The 19,040-nt window shown below is 39.7% G+C and overlaps 1 protein-coding gene across 1 annotated transcript in view; it reads right to left on the bottom strand.

Moving 5' to 3' along the window:
- Window positions 1–626: 626 nt before the first annotated feature.
- Window positions 627–19,040, bottom strand: part of LOC132954137 (protein kinase C beta type-like) — an 82,584-nt gene continuing 64,170 nt past the window's right edge. Inside the window, exons 12-17 of the mRNA XM_061026611.1 lie at window positions 18,159–18,221; window positions 17,056–17,194; window positions 16,215–16,295; window positions 15,668–15,775; window positions 9,897–10,037; window positions 627–4,913 (exon numbers count right to left, since the gene is read on the bottom strand). Of these exons, the coding sequence (XP_060882594.1) occupies window positions 4,737–4,913; window positions 9,897–10,037; window positions 15,668–15,775; window positions 16,215–16,295; window positions 17,056–17,194; window positions 18,159–18,221 (709 nt within the window). The 3' untranslated portion in view covers window positions 627–4,736. The remainder of the gene's footprint in view (window positions 4,914–9,896; window positions 10,038–15,667; window positions 15,776–16,214; window positions 16,296–17,055; window positions 17,195–18,158; window positions 18,222–19,040) is intronic.

Genomic DNA, 19,040 nt, shown 5'->3' with positions numbered 1-19,040 from the left:
AATTTAAAGTTAGTTTGTTTTCAGTGTTCTGTAGACATTTCAGTAATACTGTGCGCAGACATGGTTTAGAACGACATTTCTATTTTGTGTCCACGCTTGTAAACATGGCTTTATAGTAGAGATAGTAAATGGTGCAAGATACAGTAACCCCTATTAAAAGTAAATGTGCAGCTAGTAAGAGCAGCAGCTTGACTAAAGTGGATTGGGAGCAGCTTTAGAGGCGGCATGAAGCAGATGAGTGGCTCAGCAGGGCTGTGTGTATGTAGGCCGTGTTCTGCATGTTATTTCCTTGAAGTCATCAGACCTACTCTCCCCCATCAGAGAAAGGCTCTTATGATAAGTGGCAGCCATGAAATATGCACAGCCTGTCGTAGCCGCCTGCCTCGCTTCACAGAGCCTCCCTACGTTTCCTCCTTCCCACTGTCCCTTCTTACTACCTCTTCTTCTCGCCTCCTGTCATTGTTGAATCGTTTCCCTTCTCTTCCTTTACATCCATTTTCCCTTTTCTCTCCCATTTACTCCTCCACCGTCACCCTCCATCACTCTAATCTTCCTCTACCCTTTACTGGAGCACGTCAAAATATACACAAAGAAGATGACGTAAAGAAAATAAACACCCCCTAATACATCTTTTAAATCTTTTATTTTAGGTATGCCTGTATTTCCTGGAAAACAAAAAAAAATTTGGCACATGGAAAGCATTGTGAAAAGCATTTGTTCCTCTTTCTTTTTTTTTCTTTTTGTACATTATTCCTTATTTTCACACACAGTAGCTTGGATCACACTTTTGGAGCACTGCCGACACAGAAAACATGAATTATCCAAATATGTTAATTGAATTTGAATTCTTATTAATAAAAAGGTAAAAGCATTTTTCATGCAGAGTTCATTTTGCTTCTCCGTCAGCTAGAAGGAGTCATAGAAACAAAAACACAAACCCTGGAGTAAATCTTTTTCACTCGCTCTTTGAAATACTGACAACATGGTGTATAATTATATATCAACATTTGACACTGTTATATGTTGTTGTATAGGTATATATCTATATCTATATATAGTTATTTGTTCCAGAAATACAGGAGACACTAACAGTAAAAATACAGACACATGAAGGACACAGACAATGGACGCATATCTAGCTTTATGCTGTCAAGTCATAAACATACTTCAGTTTTTCCTGCTGACACATAATGGTGGACGAAATGTAAAACCATTAAAGCCGGTCTTCTGTGCTGAATTCATCAGCAGCTCATTGTTTAACATTAGAGAAAACAGACAAGACCAGCCTCATCCAGTATTTCCTATCAATTAATCCAATTGAAAATGATTCATTTCCTCACACCACAGTTCTCAATGACACAAAAAGCCTCTTAAATTACAATCCCCCCTCCCCCCTCACTAAAGTTCAATACTGAGGCACCTAAAGAAAAGGAACTCCTCAGCTGTGGCTTTTCAGTCTGAATTTTTGTTAGTCCAGAGGTTTTGGCCTTTAACTTGAATACCTGAGCTTTTCTATAACACCCTTGACCACTACTACAATCAGGCTATCCAGCCTCACAACAGTTTGTGAAATAGTCACAGAGTGTAAGGTTCACATACTGTACAGTACATGAACAAGAATTTTACTTTTATTCATGCCAGTCACAGTATAGTATTTAAAATAGAATATAAAGATTGACAAAATCTGCATAGGTTGTAATTAATGTAAGTGCCATGGAGAGTTCTACTCTATTTGTCTTATTTTTAAGTTACCTGGAACTTGTGTATTTCAGCAGAAACCATCGTCTCCCCTCAGCCTAACTAATAATATGAAACCCTGGCTAATTTAAAACATCAACTTTTACCTTAAGTTTCACACGGGACCTGAACAACCTCCTGGGTGGAAAACTAAAGGCTCTAGTAGAGAGCCCTGGGGGCTGCCATCATGCATTTGCGCCTCCAAAATACAATGCAGTATCTGACTAGCATAAAAAAGGGAAACTTTTGCTCAAGTACACAATTCCTCTAGATTACACTTTGTGCCTATGTCACAAAATATTGTGAGACTGCCTTGAGTCAGGGTTATGCAGAGAAAACGTTGCTAGTCTCTAGAAAGCAGTCAACCTTAATTGCGTCTGACATTTTCCACCAAGTGTTGTTAATGTTTCAAATGTTTCTGAGTGATGAAAGCGTGTTTTGGGAACCTATCTTTTACAGAAATCGATTATAAACAATAAAGGATAATTTGATCCCCCACTACCTACTGTATACCACTTCCATAAAATCTGTTATCAGGCCCTTCTTTAATAATGTCCTTAAAAAAGTTGTGCTTTTGGAAATTGAATTCCATGTCATGTTCAAATGATTTAACTACAGGTATATGGAAATTAAACATTATTCTTCTCCTCCTGCTCATACTGCAAAAAAAAACTTGAATGCCCCTTTATATATAAACACTAGTGAACCTGAATGTGCCCCTCTGCAAAAAACTCCCCTGATGTCCCTGTGTGATGAAGAGTAGTTTGATATGTGGAAGCACTTCAGCGGCTTCCACACAGCATCAGCTGTACCCGAGTGTATACAGTGCCAACATTCTCTCTTTCCTGAGATAAATATGCTTACCAATAAGCCGCATAACCTCGCAGTCTTTGCATGTTAATTAATTACAGTCCTAACCCGAGTCTTCTGAAGATTGGTTAGGTAGCTTCCTGTCAACAATATTATTGCTAGCTGGGGAAAACAAAAGATAAAACACACACAGAAAGGATTTTCCTGCTTCACAAGGACTAGTCCAAACTCATGCCCACAACTGCTGCTGTCTGTAGTTAGGATGGAAATTCTTATTGCACATGCAGACAGCTCGGAAAACACAGATCACAGTGAGTTCAAATCTTCTGCAACACTTTGAATACAAAAGTTGACCAGAAAAGTAGGGCTGCATGATATATGGGTTGTCCTACCTTTTTGATGTCAAAGTAGAATTCTTGTTACCAAGCCAGGGAACTTTTTGAGATGCGAAGGTACTTAACCTGCCTTTCGAAAACAGGACATTGGTGCAACTTTCTTTCCAGGCCACAGATTTTAACCTGGATAACATATCTAGTATTTAAGTTTTGCTTTTCAGGGACATCAAGGTGGACTTTGCAGCACTGAATTACATTGTGATAAACGTGTTAAAGAGTTTTGTATAGCTTTTACAGTCATATAAGCAAATATTGTCTCTGGTCTTTATTTTCTCTTGATTTACTACCGAAAAACCACTGTTTTCTTATCTTCTTGCTCCTCTCCTTTTTCTGTCACTGGTGGAGCAGCTAGTTGGAAGTGAAGCTGATCATACAAACACCGTTTGATATGATTATAAAATAGTTTAACACCAGGTGCTGGGAAGGCAGGTATGGACACGCATACAAATATACAAACTAAATTGTTTGATTTCACAAACAGTACTCCTTCACACACTTATAAAACATACACGTGCACACACATACGCTGTAAACAAACGCCCAGGTATTGGTATCATGCACAGAAACTTACTGCTAGTCTCTTTCATTGCTTAAATACTAGATAACAGAGAATCAGAGTATAAGAAGTAGAATTATCTATTTAATTTACTAACTCAAAGCTTAGATCAAGACTACATTTCCCAAAAGCATTTAACCATCACGATCCCTCTGCTGATGAAAGAAGAAATCTGATATTTGTCCGATCTTCCACTGTACGGTTTTGTTTTAAATGTATTTTTTCACCATTGGAAAACAGCCACTCGATAGTAGCAGGTGAAATGGAGATCAGATGGTAAAACGCTGCAGGGAGACCGAGTCCAGGGCTACCATTGATATAGAAACTCATGCACAAGTTTGTGAAGCATTCCAGTTTTAGCTAAGATAAGGATAAACACACAGACACTATTATTATCATCAAACACTGAATAATAAAATGCACAGCAGAAATACAGGCTGAGCTCAGGATGCGCTGGGATAGCCGAGGAATGACTTAAAGAAAAGTTAAATCACAATTTCCACCAAAAATCTATAACATTGAATGCTGCAGATATGTTGTATGCAGATGATGCAGTTGTGTATGTGTCTGTGCTAAAAAATTGAACTTAAATTCAGGTGAATATACTTGCATCAGTTACCAGTTAAGCAAAATATTGTACATTTTATCCCTAAGTTTGAATTTAGAATTTTGCTGATTAATTTATTTTCGTTATTTGGATGTTTTTTTTTGTAAATTAAGCTGGAGAATTATGTCAAAACTGTGAGCAACACAAGTCAAAAAATTATACATTTAATAAACTTATGAATCACAAGCTAGTCGATGGGAAATCTTTTGCTAACTAGTAAAATTGTATCTCAACTAGAAGCATGGAAAAGTACCAGATTTGTTTATGATCTAATTATCTTGTGACTCATTTAAATTTGTATTTTCAATGCTGCAATAGAGTGCTACATGCATGCAGGCCAAGACAACATCCAGGTTACAGCAGTGTGAACAACAAACTTGTTCAAAGCTGACTCGACATGTCTGTGAGTCAGTCTATGTCATGGCTTCTTGGTGCCTGTAATAGCACATATCATTTCAGGGATATTTGAAGTTGACATGTTTGAGCGTGTTTGTTCTAGGGACAACTGTTATTTATATTGTGTGTGTGTGTGTGTGCGTGTGTGTGTGTGTGTGTGTGTGTGTGTGTGTGTTTTGTGTGTGCGTGTGAGAGTGTGTGTGTGTGTGTCCATGTGTCGATGTATGAGCTGAAATCAAGCCTGCTCTGTAGCAGGGGTGGCTGCAATAGTTCCTGGGAACTCTGGGTTGATAAAGGAGAATCCTTGGAACTCGTCCTGGTCCAGGTTCTGTATCACTTCCTCATCGGGAGGGGTCAGCACCGGCGGGTGGCGTGTGAAAAAGCGGTCAAAGTTTTCAGCATCCCGTCCACACTGTTGAGGAGGGTGAGGGGGGGATGGTGTAAAGGGGGGGGGGTTGGATTGGGAGGGGGGGAGGAGTGGGGATGGAGAGGAATGGATGGAGGAGAAGGAAGAGAAAACAAAAGAAGGGGAATGGTGGGTTGAACAAGGGTGTGAGATGACAGTCCTTGAACATTGTTTCAAATATCAAAATAAGGTGCAAGTGCCTGGAGAGTGCTTGATTTAACTCTCTGTATATTAGGTAATATTTTACCTTAAAATGCCTCTTTCAGCAGAGGACAAATCAAGCAAGCCTCAGGTATATACTTTCCTCTTTCAAATATTTGAAACATATTCAACCTCAGTTTAAAACATAACAAGTTTACTGATGTCTCAAACGTCCTGTGGCAGTGCACTACTTTAGAACATTTTGGTTATGAAAATGTTCCCGACAAAGCTTCCCGACATGGCCATAAGCACAAAACCAAATTCGTTTTTTAGGCTCAAAGCGATAATTTGGGTGTAATTGGGGGTAATTGTAGGTTAATTATATGCTGCTGCTGTAGAGACCTGCTGAGATATGATAAAACAAACAGACAAGAGGCTAGTGTGCTAATGAGCAGTGCCAACAACGCCAAATCTTTTTAGAGATTTAAAATATTTTTAGATAATGTTACTGCACATATTATCATTGAAAATGCTTACAACTATTTTTGCTATTAAATCAGCAATAGCAAAACATCATCTATTAGATCAATCAGACTTTTGGCAAACCTAGAAATCTAAGAAATCTAACCAAACCCTAACAGATAACAACATTAAACTATTTTATATGATTGTGAAATCACTTTAAAGCAATATTTTAGAATATGAAAAAGTAATTGTTCATTTTAGTCAACCTTATCACCCATTCTCCCCACTGGGAACCCCCGAAAAAAGCCCATAAGGTTAGCATCCATCTAAGTACATAAAACAAGTTATTAACTTGAAAACTATATTTTCCTGACAGTATGCCCCATGGGCACTTTGGGCTGAGCCATTCCCTTTTTTTCCTTGTCTCCATCACTGCACTGAGCTTTAATTAACACAACAAGGATTCAGTGTCCTCTGACTACATTACCCAGAGGAAAACTACAAACTCATTAAATCCTTGTTACTCTGAAAAGCCAAATGAAATTAAGCACACTGTTTAGAGTATGGGGAAATATGTGAAATGAGAAATACACCAGGGTCAAAAAGTATTTGCTGCTAATTACTTTGTTTTAACCTGTTTGGGGAGAAAGGGAAGGATTTGCCACATTGGGGAATAAAATGAATGCCACAACACCTAGCCAAGAGTCGTAAGCTGCTGTGATAAAAATCGTCTATATCATTCTCACTTTTAAGAATGTTTTTCTATACCAGGGAAGTATCTGATTTTATCTTAATTTTGATAAAAATCCCTTTAAGGAAAATAAAAGTTGATTTAAATTGAACTCTGAGCCTTGCATGTTACAGGACACAAGAACGGGTGGGGTATCCCCATAAGTTTTAAAACCTTTTTAATTACGTTTTACAGTAGTGCACTCCAGAAGAGGTTTCATTTGAGACTGAGCTGCAAAACATGCAAATTAACAGAAACAAACATGAGAAAACTTTGAACACAGAGAAAAGGACAAATAAAAATGTGTTGATGAATGGACGATGGGTTGATGTGGTGAACAGATGGATATATTGGTGAAAGTATGGATGGAGTCTTTGGTGAGAGGTTGATTAATGGGTTGAATACAGAATTCTTGATAGACAGATGGATTAACAAATATAAGTGAAAACAACAGCTGTACATGAAAGTGAAAGGTGTTGGCATAACTGTTCTTTGACTGATGAATCAGTAAAATAACAGATAAAAAAACTCCCAGATTAGACTGGATCACAGTTTAAAATCGTGGGAATCTGACACATCGCTTTCATTTCACTGCTTCACAAAATGTCAGCCAATGGATGGCTAAAATCCAAAAGGACATTTGGTAAATGGTAACTGGACTTGTATAGCGCTTTTGAACTTCTGACTACTCAAAGCGCTTTTACACTGCAGTTCACACTTACCCATTCACACTGATGGCAGAGGCTGCTATGTAAAGTGACCATCAGTGTTAACTTATCCATTCATACAAATCCATTCGCTGCTGATGAAGCAGCGGGAACAACTTGTGGTTAATTGTCTTGCCCAAGGACACATCAGACATGTCGCTGCAGGAGTTGGGTATCGAACCCTGACCTTCCAGTTAAGAGATGTTCGACTGTACCAACTGAGCCACAGCCACCACGGCCATATTTCAAGGTTAAACAACATATTTAAAAACTAGGGATATCCACGAATAACCAACTAAACGATTCAACATACTCGGCTGCACTAGTCGTCACTAGAATTTCTAGTCAGTTAACGCTTTCATTAGTTCAGGTCCACAATGCTGGTTTAATGTTGCATGTATGCTGTAACGTAGCCGCCCACCACTAGCTGGGGCTGTAGCTCCATTGCTACCATTGCTCTACTACCTGGATGCAAACAAGCTCAGTGGACAGATGGCATCTTGTAGCGAAGAGCAGTTTGGCAGTAGAAAAATGGATGTCTTATGTAGGCTGTGTCAGGTTACTGACTGGTATATAACCTCATGACCGGAGCAATGCAGAACCAGCATATGACCGCTAGCGTTGCTCGCAGACTAACGTTAGCTACTCGACAAACCAATTTCACAATGTTCACCCTCAGACACTGTGATCCTGTGATAAGTCATGTTAAATAAATTGTGCTCAATTGTATCTTGAATGTTTTCTTACCTTGTGAATTTATATTTGTGCTTAATCAACAGTGAAATTAGTCGCCAGGAACATTCCTAGTGAAAAGCAATTAGCAAGCATTGGACAACACTGATTACCATTCATCTACTTCCAAGCTAACATCAGCTTGTGATAGTGTTTCAAAATATTATGGACGATGGGTTTAGCTGAATGAAAACTCATTAGTAAATACCAGCTAAATCACAAAAATTAACATCAAATAAAGCCAATTCCTAGCTAACATTGCTTCTAATAAACACAAAGTAAGCCTGGCAATCATATCAATCTCTCAGATTCTCTATGTTTATCTGAACTGCAAACATTGAACACAGCGGTTTGATACCATAACTGTAAGTTCATCAATCATTCATTCAAAAGCTGTTGTGATAGGTAATCAAACGAAGTCTTGGAAGTTCTTCACAGAGCTTAAAACAGTAGACAATAATCACAAGCAGATTGGAAACCAAACAACCAGCCACAATGGCTTTGAAAGCATCAAACATCCTTCATCAAGTATCATCTGAACAAAAACATCATTAGATACCACTCTGAAGAAAAACGGTTTGAGAGATACAGAGAGCCCCTTGCCAAAACAATGCACACATAGCTTGAATAAGCACCGAAGAAGATCAAAGAGCCACCTTCAGATGCCAAATTGTACACTAAACTTTTATGCAGGGTAAACACACTGGTTCTTCTAAACATCTGAACACTTTGTTTTCAGAAGGAAGAAGAAGAAGAAAGAGAAAAAGAGAGATTGTAAGTGACAGAGCAGGGAGGTGAAAGACAAAAGACTTCAGAAAGACGAGATCAAACAGAAAGAAAAGAGCGATAAAGAGGGAGAGACAAAGAGATCAGACAACATATGTGAGTAGTTACATCAGAGAAACACCGCGGTGTTAAAACAAAAGCAGTCCTGAAGGTGACCTCCAAACCCACACGGGCAAAAATGTAGATTTTTCTTTATATATAAACCCACAAACACAAGCATGCATACACCACATAACTGATCTACTTTGGGCACTTTTTGGGACAAAACAAACACTTCAAATTATTTCCCAAGGGAAACCACGCGAAAGCTGCTACATCTCAAGCCGAACAGCTACCCTTTACCTCTTGTAAAGAACCTATTTTAAACCTGATATGAACTTTAACTCCCATCTTAACCCTTCAGGGAGTCGCTTGTATGTAGTGGTAGAAAACGTTTCCCACTCTCCAACACCACACTCCAATCATAACCTTGACCACTGACCCAAAATCTTGCCTTTTTCCAAGATGTCCCCAGTTGAATGAGTAAAAAGTAGGTTAATTCAAAGACACACACACACACACACATGCACACACGCACGCACAAACAAAAAACCCCATTGGGCCAAGACAGCTGCATAAAAAGCTCTGAAAAACTCCTTAGCAGCAGTTAGGCCTTAGGCTGTGCGAGTGTGTGTATGTGTGTGTGAGAGATAAAATCATTCTGACTTGAGTTAGGATCAAACTAAATTTGTCAAAGAAAAAAAAAAAACAGGAAAAACACAAACACACTTGATTTAGGTCATTGTGGCTGACATTGTAGAGATGTACTGATAAAGTCCCTAAGACGTAGGTGTTTAAAATCAAGCTAAACCTGATCGAAGGCAAACATTAGCAGCTCTTTCAGCAAACTGGTGACAGATTTGGTGCTTTGGTTCAACAGCCAATATCAATGAAACCAACAAGAATCCAAACTCTTTAAATGCTTAAAATCAGAGCCACGATACTGCTGTCGTCAATGTTTCCTTCAGCTTTAGTGCCTTTCTCTGTTTGTCGTCATCGCCAATACTGTCTCCACATACAGTTTCTTCCTTATCCGACCCATGTGTTATCATCATCACCACACAGTTATTGCCATCATGATCACTATTATTTCCTGACTTACCTGTTGTAATGACCCATAAAGAGGAGGGGAAAGACTCAGAAAGTGAAAAGACGAGCAAGGTAACAGAAACAGGAGAGACAGAGAGAGAGAGAGTTGTTGTTGGAAAACAACAAGGTTAGAATCTGAAAAGGGAGACAATTATTATTTGAAACAGTGTCTTACCAAGAATTTAACCACAAACGGGGATTAAACTCCTGGTCTCCCATGCGGTAGGCAACTAATCACCCCCTGGCAAAAACCAAGTCGATTATATTTTCGTTTTGGGGTCAAGTCGGGTTCAGACTTACGGCTCTAGGTTTGAATGGCGGCTGCACTTCTTTGTTCTCAAGTTTCTCCCAGTCCATGTAGCGGAAGAAGCTGTGGTCCCTGATGTCTCGCTCCCCCTCCGGACCACAACCAAGTCGTTTCGCTGGATGTTTCGTCATCAGCTGCACAGACAGGAAGAAGAAAAATAATTATTACAAGCCCCTCCTTCCACTTTTCTATCAACCTACAATTGACAATTTCATCATTAAAGTTTACCATAAAATGTGAAAAGAATGAAAAAGGACCAAAGACTGCCGTTCCTCAAGTGGCCACTTGTTACTGGCTCCAAAAACAAGTAAATCCTCATGAAGCTAATTCTAGCTCTAGAAAACCAACATGAGAGCAGCCAAGATCCTTCTCACAAGGCTTCAAAAACACAAGGTTGAGAAGTCTTAGCCTTAAATCATTTTGTTAACCTATAAGGAAATTCAGCTATTCAGTCCAAAATTGATTTTGAACCAGGCCTTAAACATGTTTGTTACTGTTGTAAAAAATGACATTTTAAAATGGGCCCTAACTGGGGTTCCTCGGCTTTTGGAGCCAACCTCAAGTGGACACTCAGGGAACTGCAGTTTTTTTTTGCACTTCTACATTGGCTTCATTTTTCTTGACCAGTGGTTGCCGCTTGTCCCTGGCCCTATACAGGCTCAGCTCTCCTACACAGAGAAATATGTATGATTTATTAACCTGCAATAACATCAGAATATAATTCAAAGATATCAGATAGTATGTCGATTCCTTTAAAGTAAACTATAAGACAGTTCTAAATCTGACCTACACTCAACAGTGTGCAGCTGAGATGCTCCAAGTCTTCCCTCTGGTATCTTTAAACTTTCATTTGATTCCTTCCTGTCCCCTTTTCCTCTGTATTTTTCATTCATCTTTGCTCATAAACAAACATGGTTACAATGATTATTATTTATTCAGTGTCTTTTTCTCTTTCCTTTGTCTTCACCATCCATCAGTTCTACCATGTATATTTTTTTTCCTCCCTCTGGGGACCAAATAAAAGTCACCAAACCTTGGCCTGCAGATACATGAATAACTGTTGTTGGTTTTTTTTCTCTCCCTTTTTAACCACAGCGTTATTTCTTCTCAGGCTACATTAAGAACTGTTTACGATGTCTGAGCACACAAAACCTTAAGAACAGCATCAAGGCTAGTGACGCAAGTGTCAGTGTGTGTGTGTGTGTGGATGGTGTGTGCCTCCCTCAGGAGCAGCAGTCATAACTCATTACATTACAACTAAAATAACATTTTCCACGGGTCATTCAACCTTACCAACCTTACAAATCATACACACATACACAGACACACGTGCACACACACAGTTACTCATATAAACACGAACATACCAAAATTTAAGGCATGCACCAAGGAAATGTTTGAGTCAGTTATACTTGTTTAAACGTTTGGCTTGGAATATTTTTCAAAGAAGCAACAATCATTTTTTCTCACAATCTCAACCTTTATTTTGTTCTCTACATCGATGTCATCCCTTTTTTTTCACGACTTAAGTGGGGCACACTTTATACAACAGCTGCTCTTCTACAGTAGATTAAGCATCTTTTAGGACCCCTTTAGCAACTTTATTTCACAAGCGTCTGGCAACAAATCTGGGGGCGTTTTTGGCAGACAGCACGGATACAGCTGCCACTTTCATCATCGCGGCTCTCTTAGTTCAGTGGACCACAAACCTGTGAAATAGGTCACTGGATGCAGGAATTAATGGCACACGGGGAAAAAAAAAACCCTGACTTGTTTTGGTCGCTAGGTTTCAACAGGCTGCATTAACCATGCAGCAAACTGGGCTTACCTAGTATCTACACAATGACCCTGTTAGTGTTGTTGGCTTGTTTACATGCTGTCTCACAGTACAGTAAAAACAGCAATAAGTGATCTTTACAATAAGGTAATGTCATCATTTTTAACGGCCAGGGAAGATCTTTTGGATCAGAATGTTGCCCCATTTAAAATCATATTTCTCATTGGAAGCTGAGCAGTGTGCAGACTTTTCTCTTTTTTTCAGCAACTCAGTAATGAATGTGATATCACAGACTGGGACACTAATATCGCGCAGTTGCGGATTAAAAATAAAAGAACAAAGACGACGTGTAAAGACGATGACGACGGAACATCATTACTGCTTTAAAGTTGATAAAGAATAGTGAATTACAGCGTTCGGGATAATGTTTTTCAAACCACAACCTTCCTCTGCCAGGGGGTATGAATCATGGCTTTGTTTTTGTTGACTGGGGATAGGGGTATGGGGTTGGAAGCAAAAAACACTGGCAAGCCCCTTTAAGAGGACCTTAGGTTGTATCCAAATCATCATGGTGGAAAAATGGTTTCACATGTGCCTTCTCCATTATGGTGTGTATTGCCCTGGCATACAAAAATAGATGAGGCACATGCTTTCTGAACAGCAGTGGAACAAAGAGTGTGAGTGTGTATAAGTGTGTGAATGCCTGTCTTTGCATGTGTAGCAACATTTTTAAACATTTTTTCTTCTCTGTAGAATCATTGAAAGTTAAAAACATCATGTACCTCGCACTAACAGCACTACAGAAAGTGTGTGTGTGTGTGTGTGGGAGTGGGTGTGTGTGGTTGTGTCCCATTGCAGGCTATGAAATATGGATGCTGGTCAGGGTGGAAGCAGAGGAGTGGAAATGTCTCTGATCACTCCCTTTCCACACATACATGTACTCTCTCACAAACCACTCGCCTGCCTACTGTGAACATGACACGATTTCACTATTGTATAGTACGCGGCCTTACATTAACTCTCTAGCCCTTATTGTACTAAAGGATCCATGTACCTTAAAATGCAAGAAAAAAATAACTGGTAAAAGATTGGTCTAGCATGCACTATATTCACATGGCAGCCATTTTTCTCTGCTGTCACATTCATGCTTGATCTGCCGTTATAATATAAACTGCTGTGTTACAATCTGCAAGTCATAAATATGGGGAGAATAACTAGTTGTACTCACTCCTCAGCTTCTGATTCACCAACAGATAAAAAAAAGTACATATTCCATAGGCGCAAGTCTAGTCTTAAGGGAAAAAAACACTCAGAAAACAGTCAAAATTGAGCACAGATTATCTCAAATTGTCTGTGTGGCTGACGTTAGCAGTGCTAGCGCCATCTGACTTCTGTCCTCCTTGCTGGTCAACATCCACATTCCTGTTCTAAATGTACACATCTACAGTAGTTACACATTGCTCTGGATAATATTCCAGTTTAAGACTACTGCCAAAATGCGCTGCTCCAACAAGATGCTATCCGTTCACTGTGCTTGTTTACACCCAGGCAGTAGAGCAGGCAGAGCAGGCCCATTGGCAGGGGGTTAGCCAGAGCCAAATGGCTACAGCCCCGGCTAGTGGCCGCTGGCTTCACTGCAGTTTGTCCTTAACATTTTTACCGGCATCAATTGCCAACATATAAAAATATTAATTTGTTCAACCGACGACTAATTCTGCAAGCGAGGGGGGATGATATATGAGTAATCATTCAACCCCTTCTTCGCTTACGCGTCTGTTTGAATTACTGAGATGGAGTGATAGCTTAATTTTAGAGGAAATTAATTCCTCTCCCATGGTGTCATGTAACACTAATTATCAAACCTTTTTTTAGCTAGGAAGTGACACTGCTAACGCAAGCTAACGGTTTGCAAGATAACCTACATCTCTACAACTTAAAACTGTAAGCAGAGCAGTTCAGCATAATAACAGCAATATGAGCATCCCTATGTGAGCATACACACCCTTAACATCTTTGAATGTGTTGTTGTGGTTGACTCAGGACAAAATAAAAGGTTTCCAGATGATGTTACTCCACAATACAATCAGATTCATTTACTTATTATTTTTTTTTTAAATAAACCAAATTTGAGACGCCATTTAAAGTTCATGTATCTTTAGATCTATCTTGTTTTTTCTATGTACTGTTTGGTACATACACTACAGGCTAATAAAGCTAACCTAAAGCTAAACCCTCCTGGTCACTCGCAGTCCTCGCTGTACTCATTGTGCTGAACCGGAACGAATGATTTTTTTATTTTTCAAAATGGAAATGTCTTGTAGCATTTGCGAAGAACAGCTTCATGTTTTCTTTACATGCACACACAGAAACACACACCCGTGCACGCACGCACACACACATATCGAGTTAACCCAGGCAGTGCTGGCAGGCCGCAGTGGGAGATGTGGGGGTGGACGAAGGCGAGCTTTCATGCTCCACTGGAGATCAACTGTTTTAGCACTACAACCTAGTAATCATCACTAATACATAACACAGGCTGTGTATGTCTAAGTGTACAGTATGTGTATGTGTCTCAGTGAACATATATACGTATAATAATTTTTTCAATATTGTTTATAGGTTATTGCTGCTTATTTCATGGTGTGGCTGAATATTTGGTTCTGATAGGATGTAGGGTGTAAGATCATTTCTGACCATTGCACTCCTTCAGGGTGATAACTGTCTGTTCACTATTCTAGTGAATTCTACTCATGTGCTTGTTAGGCATCAGCTTGTATCAAACATCAGTAACCATTGAAAGGCAAGCAGGACACAGTCTAAGCCTTCATTTATTATTCATGCAACTTGTCAACACGCTTAAAACATTTATAGTTTTATTGAAAATCAATGAAACATTTAAAGTGTCTTCATTGCTATTCTTCAGAAGATAGAGATGGTTTAAGCAGGATAGCGCCCTTTGAGTTGTCCGTAAGTCGGACGTTACGGGCTTCCATGTCAGCCCTAAACTCGTGATAAATAAACACCTGGTTTTGGAGTTATGCCTTTAGAAAGAAGAGATGTAATATTCTTTCTCGCTTGCTTGCAAATCTCCTTGTTTTTAAAGTAAGAGCACGTTGCTTGTGACAAGAAGTATTTGTATTTAACGAGCACATGCACACACAAACACTCGCACACACATACACACACCACACACATACACACCAGCCAAGTCCAGTTGGGAAGTGTCAGGGCCTCATCTGGTACCGGCCAGTCTTTTCTGAGGAGGAGTTTCCACAGTCAGCTGAGCACACTGCACAAGCTTAGGCTATTAGAGCAGTGAAATGTTTGTGTGTGTGTGTGTGTGTGTGTGTGTGTGTGTGTGTGTGAAGTAGAGGGAGAGAGAGAGAGAGAGAGCTACTTTGTCTGTCTGCATGTTTGCATGTGTGAGAGAGGGAGAGTGTAGAATTATGAGAGGTGAAACAGCGGCTTAACAATGAACACTGCATAGAGCGAAAATGGAAGTGAGAGAGAGAGAGAGAGAGAGAGAGAGAGAAATAGAGAGATGGAAGCAGGACAGATAGCGAGAGCGAACAATGTTGTTTCACTCCAAATAAATGTTCCCTCACAATGGTTTTAATTATGCAGATAATTTTGATGTTCCTCTCTCTGCGTCCTTCTCTAACTCCTTCCTCCGTTCACCTCCTCCCATTTCTCATCACTGTGTCCTTTCTTAAAACAAATTTAATACCCTGCCTATTCTCTCGTCTGTGTATGAGTGCATTTGTGAGTGAAAGAGAGGGAGCAGGAGGGATTTTGTGAGAAAAAGGGGGCAAGGTTGAGCTTGCCAGACAGACAAGGACTTGTATTGTACACAGTGTGTGTGTGTCTGTGTGTGTGAGTGTGTGTGTGTGTGTGTGTGTGTGTGTGTGTCTGTGTGTGTGTGTGTGTGTGCGTCTGTGCGTCTGTGTGTGTGTGTGTGTGTGTGTGTGTGTGTGTGTGGACACTCACCCCTTTACAGATAGCGACAGCCTCCTTGGACATTGACTTGGGATAGGAGACGTGATGCTCCATGATGGACTGAAATAACTCATCCTCGTCCTCACCGTCGAAGGGAGGCTGAAGAGGAAAGCAGAGGAGGAGATAAGGAAAGGAGAGGAGGAGAAGAGAAACGAGAAGAAGGATATTTTAATTTAATAATTGAGTTTTTTTTTTTTTTGTCAAACACATTCACAATACCCCCTCCAAATAAGACATCCACCGTTTGAAAATGTCACCTCTACTCTAAGAATTATTAATGCCACAAGAGAAACTCTCATCAGGGGTTGTAATTTAGTAGCTAACCTTTAATTTCACAATGTCCAATTTTAAAGGCTGCAATCATGAGAGTGTGACTTTTCCCACATGAAGTCATGAATACAAATTCTGTTCATTAGCATGCTGTTTCAAAAGATTGTTTTTTTTTATTAACCTTTACCACCTTTGATTATTCTTTGTTTTTAGGAGTTCTAGCAGCAATGCATTTCACACACACAGACACACACACATTCAGACTCACCTGTCCAGCCAGCATCTCATAGAGCAACACACCAAAGGCCCACCAGTCCACAGATTTTCCATAAGGCTGGTATGCTATGATCTGAAATAGACAAGGTAAAGACACAAGCTTTGATACAACTGCTCTCTCTAACCAGGAGCTGAGCACTTACATTTTGTTCCTGAAACGTTCAGGAATGACAATAAAGCCTCTCCTTGAATACTTGAAAGTTGCTATCAACGCTTTAATCACTGAGGCAACACATTATATAAAACCCCTTTTAGAAGCCCAAGTTATAATTCCCATAAGTACAGTGATTTGTTCAAGACAAATTTCCCCTTTTAGACACAATTAAAGTTTGTTTCGTATCACATCGTATCCCATCCTAAATGTTTCCCCATCAGGAGTGAGTAAGTAAGAAATAAGTGCCTTTCATTTGTGTGCCCATTTATTGCCCTTGTGAGGATTTTTTTTTTTACAGGTTATTAAAGAGACTTAAATAAACACTAACAAGACTTAAAGCAAACAAGACCATCAGCAACGAGATTGTTTTTTTGTTTCATTTTCCAAAGCAAGTGTTCTCGTTGAGGGAAACATTTGACTTTTAAATAAAGCCGGATGAGATTTTTGAATCAAAAGCACTTATGTATGTACAGTGTATAATCAGCAGAGACGAGAGGTATCACCGTGACCACAGGGGACGCCAAAATCTACACACACTAAAGGTTACTCACAGGGGCTTTAAATGAGCTCCGCTAAAACCAACATACACTAGAATTATTGAAATGCTTTAAGGAAACTTTAGATCTAATATCAATCATCTGCCCACTTTCTATCACTTACACTCTCACACACGCTTTACCTCAGGAGCAATGTAGTCAGGCGTTCCACAGAAGGTTTTGGTTGTGATTCCATCATTCATATTTTCTTTACACATGCCAAAATCTGCAATCTTTATGTGACCCTCACAGTCCAGCATCACGTTGTCAAGCTTCAGGTCTCTACAGGAAGGGAAAAAAAAAAGCAGCGTTAATAAAAGGGGAGCAAAACATGATGCGTGACCCACAGACCACAAAAGATCTTCATGTCAACATTCCATTTTTCCAAGCATCCAAATAAGAATATGAATAGAAGACGCCAGTTGATACGGGACGTGTATATCTAGCGTCTCATCTACTTCTGTATAACAGTGACATCGCACAACGTCCCTGCTTCTGGCGATGGTGCAGACAGGCGAGCAAAAGTTCACCTACCAACAAGCTAACACAACGAACACAAATAAGTTAACCATCGCCAGCGCAGTCTGAAAACACCTGCTAGCTAGTTTTCAGCAGCAAACTACAAAACATGATGGAGGGAAGAGGTGCACAGTACATGAGGAAACAGCAAAGAAGTTGGATTGAGCAGCCTCGTGTTTGTAGGCAACTGCAGGCAGGTAGTTTTGGTTATTTGTTAGTTTAAAGGCTTTATATGTGATTTTTTTTTGATCCAGCAGATGTCGCCCTTGAGCACCAGCATGAAACCAAAACAACTCGCGCTGCATTGTTGTGTTAGCATGCTAATGCTAGCGATCGTTATTATGCTCGTATCTTCACACTGCATGTAAATTTACCTGAAATGAGCGTGATCTAGAAACACAGTTAAGCAGTGAGTACAGTATGTTATTCTTCTTTTCTCTAGTCCCTCAATTAAACAACTTTTATACACGAGGGGAGGATCAGCCGGCTGTCCCGGCGATGTAAACAAACTGAAGATAGGACTCTGAAAACTCTGAAAGCATCACAGACAGTGGGACTCGGGTGTTACACCCATTGTAGACAGTCATGAATCACAGAGTTATTTTCAGAGGATATACTTGATTTCTATTACATTTAAGTGTGAAAATTGCATATAAAGCCTTTAAGGACTGGTTCATAGACTGTTTACCCACAAAACATTATATTAAGTATTTGGTGAGACGGTTACCTGTAGATGATGCCCTTTAGATGAAGGAAGAACAGACCGATGGCTATCTCTGCAGCATAGAACCTAAACAAACACACAGAGAAACCAAACAAGTAATTAGAAAAGAAGCTGAGAGAAAGGACAAGAGGAGGAAAAAAAAAAAGAGGAATAATTTGTAAGTGTGTGTGTGAGTCTGCATAAAAGGTCAGGCCTGTCTCTTCAAGGCCAGAGAGCAGCTGATAAGATCAACAGGAGGAGGTGCACAAACTCAACAGCCAGTCAAATATGTTGGCGCGTGTGTTTGCATGGGAGTGAACAATCAGTGTCTCTTTGTAAAGCGCACACCTAAAAAATGTCAACAGTGTTTTGAGCAGAGTTGAATATGCAGAGGCTGTTGACAAGGAGACCTGTGATTTTAAGGTACTCTGTTTCTTTAACCCACTGCTTTTTTCACTTCATATACCATTGAGCTTTCCGCAAATCCACTGTGTACCACAAGAGACTGTAGTGTGATAATTAACAGTCAGAAACCCCCTTAAATTAAATCTCTTTTTGGCAACTTGCTTATTCACCAGATAATGAATTAGCCATGGATCTAGACTGTGTAGCTTTGATAACTTGGTGTTTGCCAACTCCTTGCTCCTTTTTTGAGCACCCTCTTGTCCAAATATTGTCACTTCTGGTTCCAGATCAGCCAACATGGAAGCGGAAAAATGCCAAGCATAAGGCTTCAAAACGAGAGTTTACAAACTAATTGCGGACAATCCTGGTGGCTAAATTTTTTTGGACGTTTAATCTGCAATTCAAATGATAACTAGAAGGCATTGAACAGTTGAAAGTTAGCCCAGGAGGACACATTTTAAATAAAAAAGGTCTACAGACTTAAGTTCATCATCCACTGAG

The sequence above is a fragment of the Labrus mixtus genome, chromosome 20 (assembly GCF_963584025.1).
Source record: "Labrus mixtus chromosome 20, fLabMix1.1, whole genome shotgun sequence".
Taxonomy (NCBI): domain Eukaryota; kingdom Metazoa; phylum Chordata; class Actinopteri; order Labriformes; family Labridae; genus Labrus; species Labrus mixtus.
Note: the sequence above shows the minus strand (reverse complement) of the source record. Positions and strands in the feature narration are given on the sequence as shown.